This window comes from Trichoplax adhaerens, genomic scaffold (genome assembly GCF_000150275.1).
Source record: "Trichoplax adhaerens TRIADscaffold_12 genomic scaffold, whole genome shotgun sequence".
In the NCBI taxonomy this organism is placed as follows: Eukaryota; Metazoa; Placozoa; class Uniplacotomia; order Trichoplacea; family Trichoplacidae; genus Trichoplax; species Trichoplax adhaerens.
The window spans coordinates 156,113-171,444 of NW_002060954.1; the positions used below are offsets into that span (position 1 = coordinate 156,113).

Here is a 15,332-nt window from a genome sequence, read left to right on the forward strand (position 1 = left end):
GTTTATAAATTAATGCGTAGAAGTCCGTGGTCCTTTTGGATTCCTTATATTTAAGTAATTTATGTAACCTTGTACGCTACATACACTGCATACATTGTATAAGAGAAACAATTGCATTTCTGTAGAGCATGTATACAAATACATTTATTTCGAACGGATTAGAATGATTTCAGTCACTAGTCTTTTTCTACGCTGTCATACTCCTTTGTAAGTAATTAAAAAATCATTAATAGGAGGTGTTTTCTCAGAACACCAATAGTTGTATTAAAATAGAAGATTTCGCTTAAAGGTTAGTTGATTATCTTAGTTTTAATAAGTACTGTGATCTGTAAATAATCGATGCAATTAATTTCGATTAATTATAAATAAAGCAGATCAATTCTAGGTAATAGCGCTCATAATACTTTAGCATAAAATTTATGCCCCCTAGGAAAAGATCAATAGCAGCAGATGTAATAGCCGATTCGAGATATGACGAACGTATTTCTTAAACTCGAGTTTCAAATCAGTCAGACTTAATTATTTGAAAAGCAAGAAATCATTCTTCTTGAATAGTCGTGTACCTACGACTAAAACTAAAAGAAATAAGCCCGAAGTTATAAAAAAGGCGAAAAGATCAATTTTAATCGTAAATGGATAAGCAAAATAATGCGAATAAGTATGATCACTAATTGCACTGAAGTATCTAGAATTTACCGTTTTAAGAAATTCTTCCGCGCATATACGAGCGCGTGCGTTGACTGCAAGCTTCATTTCGCTTATTTCCTTATCAATATCTTCCATGAACTGTCAATTTCAGAATGTAAATCAGTTTCTACTGTTAAAGCAACATTCTTTATGCATAGATTAAAACTAACGGCTTACATCAATTCTTTGCCAGGGTACTTACGTGAATCACGAAATCAACTAATTTATGTTTCAGCATCATTTCCGTGTGAAAGTTGGTAATTAAAAAGCTAATGTCATAGTCCTGAAAAATGTTAAGTTTATTCTATATCATTTTCAGCAAAATTTCAAAGCAGTACAACAGATAAACGGTAATATTTATACCTGCATTGGTGTTCGTCTTAAAATAATGAAATTCTCAGCACGCAGCATCATGAAACGCATAAACTTGTGGCATAGTATCTTCTCAATTTCGTCGGCCTGTTTAACCGCAATACTAACACGGATGGAATTGATAGAGCTTTCAATCAGCACTCTTTCCTTTTCATTACGGCTGATAATAATCGGTGTTAAGAGCAACTCCTTACTGCTTCCGACCTCAACTTCAGGTTTGTTGTGCCGTTCAATAACTTGAGAGGAAAAGTTCTGAAGACACATGGCAGCAGTCAAAGAAGATCTGACAGCATTTAGGTAAGGTTTTAATGTCGCAGCCTAAGAGAAAAAGTAAAATACGCTAATGTAATTACTATAGATTCAATATGGCTCTTCGAACATTTTGTATATGCATGATGAACAACTTCTATGAGAACAGTGTAGTATAGTAATGGATGAAAGGCGTGTTCACTAAGCTTGAAATTCTGTATACGCGTACATGTACAGTACATTGATTGTACTGCGCGGTATAGGACAATTTGACAATTTTTGTCTGATGTAAATTATCCGGTTTCGTGTACAGTGTACTGTCTTGCGATTACTATGCTGTGAGTTTAGCTATCTGACGGGTCAGAAAGGAATAAAAGTAAAGGCACAACTTTAAAATCTCTAAATTACGACTATAAAAGAATAGTTAGCACTTAAATCGTTTATGAAAAAAATAATGCTTTACGCTAAGATAGCCGAAATAAATTTTTAAATTTTTTACCATTTTTAGGAGTTCTTCATCCGTATCAACACCACTACTGACTGTGTGATGAATAAAAATGATTTGCTACTTTACTGTGCAGAAGTTACAGTACAGTACGTACAGTACTGTACAGTACAGTACTGTATGTGCAGTAGGAGCTTTTAGTTTTTAAAGGTACAGTACTGTATTCCCCAATCCCCGATTACATTTTGCACAGAGGGCTTATAATTTACGGAAGGGATAGTCAAAGATTTTACATGCGACTATACAGTATATTGTACTGTACAGTGTTCTGTACATGTACAGTACTACGGGTCTTCATCTACAGTACAGCACATGTACAGTACAGTACAGTACAGTACAGTGTACAGTGTACAGTACAATGTCGCTGACTACGAAATACTGCCTTGGACTAACAAGTCTTTACGCTGTGGTACCGCAAAAATGAGTTTGACCGAGTTTTTGCGCTTGTTTGGTGGTGTACGCAGCGACACTACAGTAAATATTTTGCGGAGTATGCTAAGAAAAAACGGTTTCGGTGAATTTCGTGCGATATCTTTAATTTTTGAAACCTGTAATAAGGCTTGAGTATAGACCATATTTATTAATATAGATTGTCCTATTTACTTTACTTGCTATATTATATTTTGTACGGTAATTTTGATAATAGCAGATATAGAGATGAACTACAATATAGTAGTTCCATGTGAGTGTCGTATCAGGTAACAGTACCACGCTTTATAATACTAAATAGCGTACTCGTATTTAACACTAATTATATAATTAATTAGGAATGAGAAGAACTGTTCATATTGTTCTATATGTACATATATTGCTACAGTATAAGAATTTAGTCCTGCATTGACAGACCTCCACATGATATACTGTACTCTGGTATGATAAACTGCTAAACGCTAAAAGCGGTCTTAAATGATATTCATTTGTCTAATGCGTTAGTCCTTACCAACGCGTAGTCTATGGAATATCAGTTGTCCAAAACCTCAAATGCTTTCTACGGCCTACACAGCCCCCTCCCACTTCTCAATTCCAAATTTAACTCCCGCAATTATATGTCAGCCCTAATATATCTTAATCCAAACTCCAATATATCTAATATTGAAAAAATTTAGTCTAGAAAAAAATGTGCCGGAAAAAAGCGAAATAAAATCCCGGTCAATCTCACGTAAAAAAATACAGGCAAATTTCGTGTCGAAAATCCACTCTTAGTCTGTAGCGACACCTCTACCGATACTGAGTAAGGTAACTTAGCACTCTAGGTTTTTCTTACCTCTATGGTACTTATAGAGGTTCTTCTTCTCACTTCTATGATAGTAGGTAGTACTGTACAGAACATTTACATTGCCATTATAGAGGATGAGCTATAGTAAGTGTTGTTAAAGTTTTATAAAGGAAACGTATGGATTAAGAAAGCTATACGACTTGCAATGCAGTCGGAGAGTCTGTCGCTGACCAGTCCATGAACTCTTCTAAAGCGTAACTCAAGTTGACTGTACTGTAGCTTTGTACTCTACGTACTGGATTGGGCGCTGGCAAGATATTTCTATAGCAACAAAAATTCGTCTATAGACTGGGTGCTGGAATGCATTTTTTACTACAGTTAATCAATTACCTACGAGGTTAATAAAAGGCACCTTTCAACGTATTATTTTTATCCATGACTTGGACTGCTTGTACTCTACTGTACAGTACGTATCAGTACCTTACAATTTACGTGATTAAATTTCTATTGTACCGTACTGCGCTTCTGCACCGCTACAATACAGTAAAATGGCTCATACCGAACTACAGTATATACTGTATATTAGGCTGAATATACATAAAATCAGTTTCTAGTTCTTATACAGTGTATGAATATATATTTTCGTCGGAAAATCCGAAAAAAGCGTTTTAAACAGTGAGTCCAGTTAAAGCAAGTTATAAAATCTTGGTACCTCTGTTGAATTAGGTCTACTGTAAATTTTTTACAGCAAATAAAATTTTATACAATTCCTTATTTACTGGTTAACGACAGGAAAATTAAAACCGATTAAACTCGTAACCTAGCTACGCTCATATGGTAGGACTCCTAAACACTCTATAAGGTATCTATAAGTCTAAACTGCTGCGCACTTTACAACACAGTAACTTAATTTTATAATTCAATTCTTGTCCATGATCATCTTAATGCACTATTTCAGTTTATACAAACTGTTAGGTAATGTTTGCGAAAGTTAATCAAAAGTTTAGAGATACTATTTAAATGCATTAATAAATTGTCGGTATAAGCTTAACTGTATTAGATATATGAAAATAGAGATAAAGAAGAGAATATTGAATACTACTTACAGTATGCGTAAATACACTCATGGCATAGACAAATTAAACTTTCGTGCAAGAAATAAAATCGGATCAACATAATATGTTGTAGCATTACATTACAATTGCAATATGAATCTTGCCTATTCGTAGAATATTTTTAAATCTACCGTGCATCGTACTATGATATTGGAGTATATCTGTCTACTATTCATATTTTGTACAGTATATCGAAGGTCGACTATAGCCTTACTGAGCAATCCAATATCTATTTCTGTTTTGAAGATTAATATAATTACTACTATCTTTGAAATTATAAGCAATAGTCATTAGTGTAGTCAATAACATTATTAAAATCTACATATATGTAATTAATATGTAGTTTGTAGTCAGGGGATAACTAATTAGACATATATCCATATAAACACGTACATTTATACATAATTAATGCGTAGTGCTACCATTACATTTAGATACAGTACTGTAGCCTAGCACGTTATGGTGTAGATTAATATGTATTTAGAGATAGCATGTATAAGGCATGTATTTTTTATACAGCTGGGAGTTGGATGCTACTTTGATGCTTAAATAGTGCAATAAAGTTGTATTAATACATAAATAATCAGGGCGTACAGCAGTGCATCTCCGTTACGAAATAAAGGCTATACGCAAACTTTGATAAGATAAAAATCGCACAATTCCTGTGAATCTAGTTATTTGGCAATTAAATATGGGAATATTGCAATAAAATTTTTCTTTATTTCTAGGAGCAAAAAATAAAACTACATAGAATGTCTAATAATACAAGCGGGAACGGTAATAACACGATACTGATGTGGGCCGGATTGCCCTCATTGCAGATTGCTGTTTATTCCGTAGCCATCGTTGTTGGAACTGTTGGAAACTTCTTCGTTTGCCTGATAATGTTCGGAGGCAGGCGAAAGCAAATAGCCACGGAATTACTAGTTGGGAATCTTGCAATTGCCGATTTGATTATATCGGCCATAACTCTAACCTTTACTCTAGGTTGGACGATACAAAATTTATATCCTTATGGAGAATTCTGGTGTCGTTTTGGACAGTTCTTATTTGCTGAAGCAGCTGCAGTCTCTAATTGGACATTAGCTGCAATTAGTATTGATCGATATATATTAGCTTTTCATTCAGAAAAAAAAATAAGCCGGAAACAATCCATAATTCTGATTGCTTGTATCTGGATCATTATCGTAATTATAAGTTCGCCATTACTATTTATCTATAAAGTAAGTGTCTTTACTTATCAAACTATCAAATAGTTAAAGTATCGAATAAGGTCTTCCTAAATATCAACTTTTTCTACTATTACTCCTGATAGATTCAATATTTTGAGTATGGAATTTCCAGGGAATTTCGGCCTTATTGTATTGAAGACTGGCCACATATTTCTAACAAGCGATCTTACACAATGGCATCCTTTGCGTTGTTGTTCGTCCTGCCTGTTATAATAATAATTTTTACGCATGGGAGAATTGTTATAGATTCGTGTGCTACACGTAGGAATTTAAATTCAGATAGAATTGAGATGGAAAATTCCAATATTACAAATCAACAGCTCGAAGCGAAAACTGTTACAAATAATAATATCGATGGCACAGAAACTGAAACCAAAACTGTTAAGCGCCTCTCTAACACAACTCAAAGTACTCAGCCGGCTCAGACCCAAACAATCTCAGTAAATAGTGATCATGCTAATCACACCGAAGATCCTACTGACCGTAAGCATTCAGAAACGCATTTGCCATCAGCAGATTATCAAAAACGCAAATACACACCAGATACTCAAACACTTATCAAAGCATCAACAATTGTCGTGGTATTTTTTTTAATAGCCTGGATTCCATACTACATCATGCTTATAATTAGTGAACGCATTCTTATTCGCGACGCTACATTTTCCCTCTTGTATCCACTTTTCGCGCTAATCGCCTTCGCTCAATCAGCTGCAAATCCCGTTATTTATTTCTCGTTGAGCAAAAAATTCCGAGCAGATGTGTACGTGTATCTGTTCGCTCTCTGTTATATCCTGTTTGGCTGTTTTTTTAGACATGAAGTAGAATATTCCGGAGAATCCATAGAGGACGATCAAATCCGTCGTCTCAAAGATTATCAAACCAGAAATATTGCTCAAGAGAGAATATTATTTAATAGTTCGAAAGGTGAAAGTACGATAGTGTGAAATAGCTTAACTATACTGTATGTACTGATTTTATGCATTACCTTATGGAAGTATATCATTCGATTACGACAATCCATGCGTTACTATTGCAACTGTAATCCTGTCTAATAAAATAATTCATTTAATAACTTTGTACCGAAAATTACAGTTAAACTATTGTACATCTCAAATCAATCAAACGTTATCGAATTTGGATAGCTATATATAATTATAATTACCACTTCGTAGGATCATAATATAATCATTGATATTTGACTGTTATACCTTACAATCCTGTGTATTATCTATACACACTCCTTATAAATCTCACGGATCTCGGTCCCTGTTTACATTACTTATTGATAAATTCTTAAAAATACTACTCCACTTTAGGAAGCTATATTATCTGTAAATAACCACAGCAACAATTTTGCAGATCAACTCGTTACATTCAATAAAACTCAAAGACTGATGTCTAAAAATGTTCGGATATACAGTATTTTTTATTATTGTTACTGCATATTTTGCATAAGTACGGTAGAGGCCTAGATGCAAATAATTGCTTCAGCTGATTGCCATTTAATTGTATAAGTCATTCGAATTTTATTGCAAGCACACAAGTACGGTAGAAACGATAGGTCTACAACCATCGAAGCTGTAATTTCTAAAATAGTGTTTACCATAAGATACCGTTAACAATACAGCATTAATTATACGTATTACTGCATGTTGTACACCACAAGCTCTAAAGCTTGGATTACTTAAATTTGAGTTACGTTCCTATACAGGTTGTTTATAGATAACAAATTTTACAAGAAATAATCTGGGGTACGCCGAGTTACATGAGGTTCTCCACGTCTAGGTGCAGGATCAAATTGTAAACTAAGTAAAGCCAAATAAAGGAAGAATTACGTTAGCGCCAAAACGGAAGGCTATTATCGAATTATCGGTAAAGATCTAAATTTTCTTACAATGAATATTTCAGGGAATCATCTAGTTCCATTATAGCTGCCTGATTTCCGCAACGATAGCAGTAATTTGGAGCACTGAATATTGTCACAACGTTTCGATCGTGGCACCAATTATATCCCTGCAAATAGTACAAATACAGTAAAAGGATCTTCAGAAGATTGCCCTCGCCAATCGTTTCTCCATAACATCGCTGTCTTTCGTAAATTTATTTACCTCCATAACAAGCTGATGCGCCCTTGAAACCAGAGTCAGACCATTTGTATGGTTAAAAGTTTCAGAAATATCTTGGCCAAACGTATATCCAGCCCCGCGAGGTGAAATACCCCAGCCTCCACGATCGTCTGGATCGGACCAAAGTAAGTCACACATTGGACCCTAATTAGTGACTGTATTACATTAGCAATTCACAAGGTGCATAAAAGTAAAAGTATGACATAAGCAGGATTATACTTCATGTTACTTCTACAACCTCGTGCGGAACTTCCTGAAATCTGTCAAGCAGCCGAATATGATCAAGAGTATCGATTGATGGGGAGAGACCACCGTGTAAACAAAATATCTACAAATCACCGAAACAGAAACAGTGCATTAGTACTCAATGTTATTTACGATATCTTCATAAACTCAATATTTTTATCTAGAGATTCACCTGTCCATCGACCAACGCAGTCAAAGGTAAATAGTCAAATAAATCTGTGAAATATTTCCAGACATTTGCATTTCCATATTTTCTAAGACATTCGTCGTAAAATCCATAAACTTGAGTAATTTGACGACTTTCATGATTCCCGCGTAAGATAGTAATCCGCTCAGGAAAGCGAACCTATAAATAAATGACAGCTGTAAGATTAATCCGATCAACATTGCATTATTTAAGCTAAACTACATTGCACTATACAGTGTACAGTCTAAGAATCAGATTTTGATTATCATTTGTAAGAGACAATGCCTACGTTTCGATAGAGAAATTTTAGGGTTGCAATTTGATAGTGCTAATGGGACGTTTACCTTCAGAGCTACCAGAAGCGTAACCGTTTCGACAGAATAGTATCCGCGATCAACGTAGTCACCCATAAAAAGATAATTTGTATCTGGAGATCGTCCTCCAATCCGGAAAAGCTCCATTAAATCATGAAATTGCCCATGCACATCACCGCAGACAGTAACAGGACAACGAACAGGCTGAACATTAGACTCCTTACCTAGAATTTCTTTTGCCTAAGTAAGCAGTGTCGAGCATATAAATGCAAGATGCTCAATCATTTTGAATTAACTTATTACAGAACTTTACATACGCATATAGGAGTGAGCAAAAACATAAAATATATCTAATCGAATTTATATTTTATATTTTATAGACTTTCAGATGACTTAAGTCTTCACACCCAGATTATCAAAGATAAAGTTATTATCTTTTTAAAGAAAATCTGATAGCGTAATACATCACAGTAAAAGTAAAATGAAAGAAGCGAATATCGGAGTACTTTTTCTTCTAACAATAATTATCATATAATTACAATCGAAGATATTCAAATCTCGTACAGAATTCGTAATGCCCAAAAACTAAATATTATTTTCCGTAGTAATTTCTTTTTATTGGCTAACCATTTGTCATCACCTACGTAGCCATACAGCATAGCACGTACAGCATAAGGTACATTTTACTAACTGTAATTATCACAAATAAAATATTATATAAATATGATATGTAAGCTGAAATAACTGAGGCTAAATTACCGAGCCGTATTGTCTTCTACAGTATGCATTCAATAAAATAGCTACCCGCAATATGTATACACTGTAGTATACTGTACTGTACAATACGTACGCGTTCAACCGCGTTTACCGACCCAATTACTGTATGGTGAACGTAAAAAAAGGACTCCACGTAGTAATAAACTAATAACCCCGAGCTGCATTATAGACTAATCGGAGTAGTATTAAAAAATTGACATCAAAAATTTACTGTAAATGGAATACAATAAACAAAAATTTTGAATACTTCCGAAGATGTACAGTACTATATCATACGCCGTATTATACAGTACTGTACTGTACTGTATCTATCGATAGAAATAAACTGGCCCGCGTAATTTCTGCTATTTCATGAAATAACCGAAGTAGCAAAAAATTTGTCCGTTATTACAGTTAATTATCTTAGTATTCTTGGAAGTAGGGACTACTAAAAGAAGAAAGATAGTTATCGTTGCACACGTTCTATCTTATTAACTGTGTAATGAGTCCTGTATTTGTGCTCGTTCAGTACGTTGAACCATGAACTGACGATTACGCACCAAATCATTCGTTTTGATAACTATACAGTACTGTAATGTACAGTACGTACGTAAATTAAATTTTAAATTTTATGCAAAATATCTGCGTAGATATGCTATCTATCAACCAAACTTGATTAAATACAGTATGAGATCAAACCATGACTGCACCTCTTCTTAAAGAAGAGTACAGTATGTTCGCACTCAACTCGGCGGTTAGTCCGTACGAAAGTGTTAACAAATTAGAAAGGCTCGTAAAGTATAAAGCTGTTTAGAGTAAATCACCTTCTCACATAAAGTTTTTATTTGATTCTCCCCTAACTGGTTGCATTCCAGTAGCTTTTCGATCCACTGATCCAACTCCTTAGCTGTAGCTTTGTCTTCCGCCATACTGGAATAATACTTAAATGCTAAATTCTATAATATCGTATCGGTGTTTAACTATTAACAAGTACGGCATCCAACGTTGAAATGCTTGGAGCGCTGTTATGAAATTTGTTATAAACTACTGTAAAACTAATACACAGTACTGTTAGTACTGTATACTACCGTACAGCACAGCACTGAAAGAGCTGACGCTGCAAGTCTTCGTGTACTACTGTACAGGACCAGACTACTGTAGTACAGTACTGTAGAGATGAAGATCTTTAGCTGTACTGTACTGTACTGTACTGTACACTGTACAGTAGCGTTACTACCGTAAGCACTGTACGGTATACAGTCATGGACTGCTGTACTACAGACAGTCTACAGTACAGTACGGTATAGTGTAGATGTGCAAAATCTGTAGCCAATCGAGTATTTTTGGAGTGAGACATGGCATTTTCACAGACCTTTACAGTACAGTACTTTTTAAGTCTAAAATACAAAAATACTGTACTGTACCGTACAGTCAGTGGTACAGTACAGTACAGTGTACTGTACACTAGGGTTTCTACAGTAGTGTACTGTACAGTGTACTGTACATGTGATCGGGTTTGTTAGTATGCATAATAAACCATACCATAAACCACATACTGTAAGCCGTTTCAGCGATGTGCATTTGATCACTTAACAAATTCTGGAACGCCCTACAGTACGGTACTGTACAGTACAGTACAGTACTTCATGTCCGTTACTGTACAGCACAGTGTACAGTACTGTACATACATGTACACTATACAGTACTGTATAGTACTGTACTGTATAGTTTTTGGGTTTCCGCAAATTCGAATGCATCAGTCTTCTGCCTTTTGTCATGAACTGTATTTACTGTATTGTACTGTAATGTGTGGATGGTGGTAAGGTGTACTGTACTGTACAGTGTACACTGCTGTGGCAGTGAAACGTGGCGTGGCAGGAGTGCTATCTATTAGCTTATAAATATAAGTGATCCTTTCTTTATGAAATCTTTTGTAGTAAAGTATAATCAAGAAGGTAAGTAAATTACTGCAATCTACTTTTAGCACTGCCGCTATAGTGTAAGGAATTATAGTTTTTTCTTGCTACGACTTTAATAATATTTATACGTTATATGTAATCGTTTTACACTAGCAAGAAATTTCATAAATCTTTTCCGCTGTATAGCTTATTTAAAGTAATTAGTGAAGCTATACTGTACTATGATGTACTCGGGTAGAAGTGTTCATGGTACATACTAGCTTATTTTACACAGGGTGTATTTGATACTTGTCTTGTATTTGTATGGCAAAAGAGCAGAGATGTCTCGACGAAAATACCCTATAAGTCCATCAGCGGCACCAGTTCCAGAATACCTACCGGCCTCAACTACTCCTCGTATGTCGGATCCTCTTTCCGAAATGCAGTTTAATGCTAATACTAATCCTAATTTAAATTGTAAGTAATTAGTAATACAAGCGTCATAGAATATTACGTACTATCAATATACTGGTGTTATATACTTGTATAAAAACTGGGATCAAAACTATAGCAATTTAAACCGTACAGCTATCAAGGAATCTCGCTGTTTACATGCGCATGATTCTCTTGAAGCTGGATTGGCAGGCGAGTCAGCGTACCATACTGCACAGAGTCCTTCACCGACACTAAAAGATATGAAATGAAGATCTCTGCTGCATGCTGAGTGCAACAGAAATACAGAAATGAGTTTGGTTAAGTTTACGATTATTATTTAAAATTGTAAACCATCTCCAATCCGCAGATCATGCTAATGTAATTCTCATAAGCTAGTAAGTAATACGCTACGTAAAATTAATTGCAGTACCGTACTTTACTATACTGTACATTACGCCTACATTTCAATATGCAGGTAAAATACTGTAACTTAAGTGGAAGTTTGAAACAGAAAATTACCATCTAGTAAGAAAGACACTCCAGTTTTCAAATTACACTGCAGTACTTGCTAGTGGTACTATATCCGCAATGGCTCTAACTTTTATCAAAGGGTTTCGTTTATTAGCAATTTGGTAAAATTTTCAGCTTCAAATTTCTTGAGATCGGGATATAAAACGTACAATTGAAGGTCCTTGATGAGTATTCATTCCTTATGTATGGCGATGGCTGCACAAAGTTCAATACATCACTGGCTCTTAGGCTGTGTCAATGAAATACTATATGCTAATACCTTATGATTTATTTGAACGTTGAAACTCCATAGTCGATAGTCTTAATAATTATTATTATTAGAAATCTTCGATCATTCTTCCTGTATTGTGCAAATCTTTTCACTAGATTATACTTATACTATACAGTACGTACAGTACAGTAGAATATGGATATCACTAATTATAATTTGAAACGTAATACTACAAGTTAGCTTTAAACTCATCAAGATGTACTTGAATCATAATATTATGAAAGCGAGCCGGATTGATATCCCTATACTGTAACTTTGAGTGCCGCAATTTATAAAAAGTGAACTCATCAAAATCTGCATTGCTTATAATTTTTCGATTTAAATTCTTATACTGTATATATATTCAATAGCAGAAGTGATTCAATTGCTAGCACAGTACCATCGATTACCATTAGCAATTTTACTCAATGTGAATGAAATTACGACAGTACTGTACAGTATTATGAATCACTTAGAAGAACCTTACTATAATATCAATACTACGTCGACTCTTTTTGTGAAATTCGTAAACGTTCATGTATGAATGCGTGTAAGCCTAGTGTTATTAACTCTGCAAGCAGGCTAAGTAGCCAGCGTTATAGTAATACAATTTCCATTTCCTGAGCCGCATTACGCTACTACCAGAACTTCTCCTGTTATTCCGACAACCCTTCACTGGAATCTTCGTGCTCATCACTTCATTATACTAAAAGTATAACAAATCTAGCTATTTCGTATTCAGTTCAAGGTACTAGGTACTCATCTAATTGATCAATCCAATAAAGTACATTGGTTCTAATGCGTTTAAAAAATGGAAAAGATGTGATCTATAACTTCCCGGAGCTGAAAATAGTGCTGATATACGCGTACCTTGAGTATCAGTTATGATCATTATATTTCATGCTAAGTAGCATCAATTTGATATAAAATATAGTTTTAAATCGTTAAGCAATTATGTTGACAATTTTCGGTCAGCTTGTGTAATACCCATACCAGAATCATTTTCGTATAGTTCTGAATTGTGCAGTGCTATGTTCATTGTGATCATTTATTTAACAAGTTATTGCATAAGGTCTACGCTGTACATGTTCAAGTACTACATTGTGGGCTGGCGCAATACTTGTACGTAAAACGTTGCCTTTGCTAGTCTTTGCTGCTTGAGTCTGTTAAACAAGTTTTTTTATCAATCACGTTTGCAATCTGAAGTCGACATGACTGTTAATAAATATCTCCTATCTTGTTAGCATATAAGACTTTGTGTGTGGGTTATAAACTGTATTAGTTACATCATCAACAGTAACATAATTATGTGATTCATATCGTGCGCGCAGCGTCTTTTGAGCGGCATTCGGATAATAGTAATTTTATCCCACCTAATCCAAGATCGTTGCCTCCGCCAGGCAAAGGTATGATATTTAATAGACCAACTTGCTCATTCATATCGATAGGTACTTTTTATCTTAATTAATTCCTGACTACCAATATATAGAGCAAGAATTTATGAGTGACATGGCACCCGCTGCATATAAATCCTCAAATTCTATACAAACACAGGATACGAGACAAAATTCTCACATTACACTGTCTGATAACCCTAAACCAGGAATCATGTCCGGTAAGTAACACCTTAAATTTATACTATAATCTCTTGCCAAAATTTTATACGTCAACTGTAGATGGCATATCTACGTAGAAATGGAATGTATGATAAGTGGAGTAAAGTTTTGTTATTTACCAAAACTGTGGCACGAAGCGATTAATTATGCATAAATTCTAAAAGTTTTTACTTGTAATAATTTTTATTGTTGTTATTCAGTAAATTAAATGATGTCCATTTTGCCATGCTTTAAAAAATTATCGTAATTCTCAATCACCCTTGGGAAGTCATACTTTCATAAAATAACAATGATAAAAAGTAATATGTGTGTTATATCAAGTACATGCTTATAATATTTTGATTTCATAAGTTAATTGCTGTTCATAATGCTGTACTACCTGTATGGACAACTGTAATCTTTTTGGATCTTCACTATACATTACCTGTCTATCAGGAGTAGTACATATAATAGTCTCGCCATTATACCCCTATAATGTACTATTCTTATGGGTTTCAATAGTACTGCTTTACCATATTAGTTATTAAATTCTAATTAGACCTGAGAAAGGTTCGGTTCGGTTCAAAACCGTTATGATCTATATTTCTAATACACTAATAATTATAGTATATTGCATGTGACGATTTAATAACAGTATCGTATGCAAGATCTCTTGTGATCTGTTTTCTATATTCTGTATAGTCAGCTACTAGTCTCGTTTTTCGAAAATATTTACGTGATGCAGTTTGATTTCCTATGTATTACAATTCGGTATCATGACATTTACAAATCTGCTTTAGTTTTATGTATACGTATACAATTCAGTAACACGATGTTTACAGATGATGAATCCAATCTATTCTAACTTATTATACACAGGTCAATCGTACAAGGCTGGAGCTACCATTACGTCTAAGCGCCGTTACTATCCAGTACAGGTTAATAGAAATTGACCAATAACACGACACAACGTATCTCATAATAACTGGGTGTTTTTATACAAAGTATGGCAATATGCAATTCGTACTTTATAGGATACCATGTTGAACGCTGCATCACGCCAAATTACTACAGACGTAGCAGCACGTCCTATTACGGATAGTCATTTAGAGTCAGTACCTTCTAAAAGTTCGGTCTCACGAATGGATCAGGTAATGCCGTATAGGTGCTCAAATGCCCAGCTAAAATTCTTTTACTGACGACTCCTGGCTATCAGGAAGAATGTTAATCTATAGTATATTCTATAATTATAAATTTTTCTTTTTCTCGCAATTTTTGATCATTTAATATTCCCTTCTCGAAGTTGTGATGTAACTTTTAGCTAGCATTTGTACACTTAGTGTTATTTTACACTATAAATGCAGGCACATATTCCTAGTAGTCACATTCTTCAATCAAATCTTCCCCAGGCTAACCAAGAAACGGTTCGGCAGCAATTTGGGTCAATGGCACTCCAAGTAGTAGCTTCCATTACCTTTTTTCTAGATATTATTGTGCCCTGAATTAAGAATTATTTTTATTATTTAGCAACAGCCTCAGCCTCTAGCAAATATTGTTAATTTGAGTCAAGAGAAGAATCTGTTTGATAATCCTATGACTTCTAAGCCGGATTTGCCGG

General features: G+C 34.6%; 3 protein-coding genes across 3 annotated transcripts; 1 reads left to right on the forward strand and 2 right to left on the reverse strand.

The window, feature by feature from the left end:
- Positions 1–185: 185 nt before the first annotated feature.
- On the reverse strand, positions 186–1,377 carry TRIADDRAFT_38152 (arp2/3 complex 20 kd subunit). Its single transcript, XM_002115809.1, has 4 exons — positions 1,051–1,377; positions 890–970; positions 697–786; positions 186–575 (listed from the first exon to the last, which is right to left on the reverse strand). The coding sequence occupies exons 1-4, from the start codon at positions 1,321–1,323 to the stop codon at positions 570–572; spliced, it is 450 nt and encodes a 149-aa protein (XP_002115845.1). The 5' UTR covers positions 1,324–1,377; the 3' UTR covers positions 186–569.
- Positions 1,378–4,896: 3,519 nt separating this feature from the next.
- TRIADDRAFT_59678 (uncharacterized protein) lies at positions 4,897–6,320 on the forward strand (the record flags this gene model as incomplete). The annotated part of the gene is made up of 2 exons (XM_002115673.1): positions 4,897–5,367; positions 5,460–6,320. The coding sequence occupies 2 exons, from the start codon at positions 4,897–4,899 to the stop codon at positions 6,318–6,320; spliced, it is 1,332 nt and encodes a 443-aa protein (XP_002115709.1).
- A 669-nt stretch (positions 6,321–6,989) lies between these two features.
- Positions 6,990–9,934, reverse strand: TRIADDRAFT_63380 (phosphatase 2A; the record flags this gene model as incomplete). The annotated part of the gene is made up of 7 exons (XM_002115810.1): positions 6,990–7,181; positions 7,271–7,389; positions 7,485–7,646; positions 7,741–7,830; positions 7,921–8,094; positions 8,280–8,489; positions 9,830–9,934. 7 exons carry the CDS (start codon positions 9,932–9,934, stop codon positions 7,109–7,111), a joined length of 933 nt encoding a protein of 310 aa, XP_002115846.1. The 3' UTR covers positions 6,990–7,108.
- Positions 9,935–15,332: the final 5,398 nt, after the last annotated feature.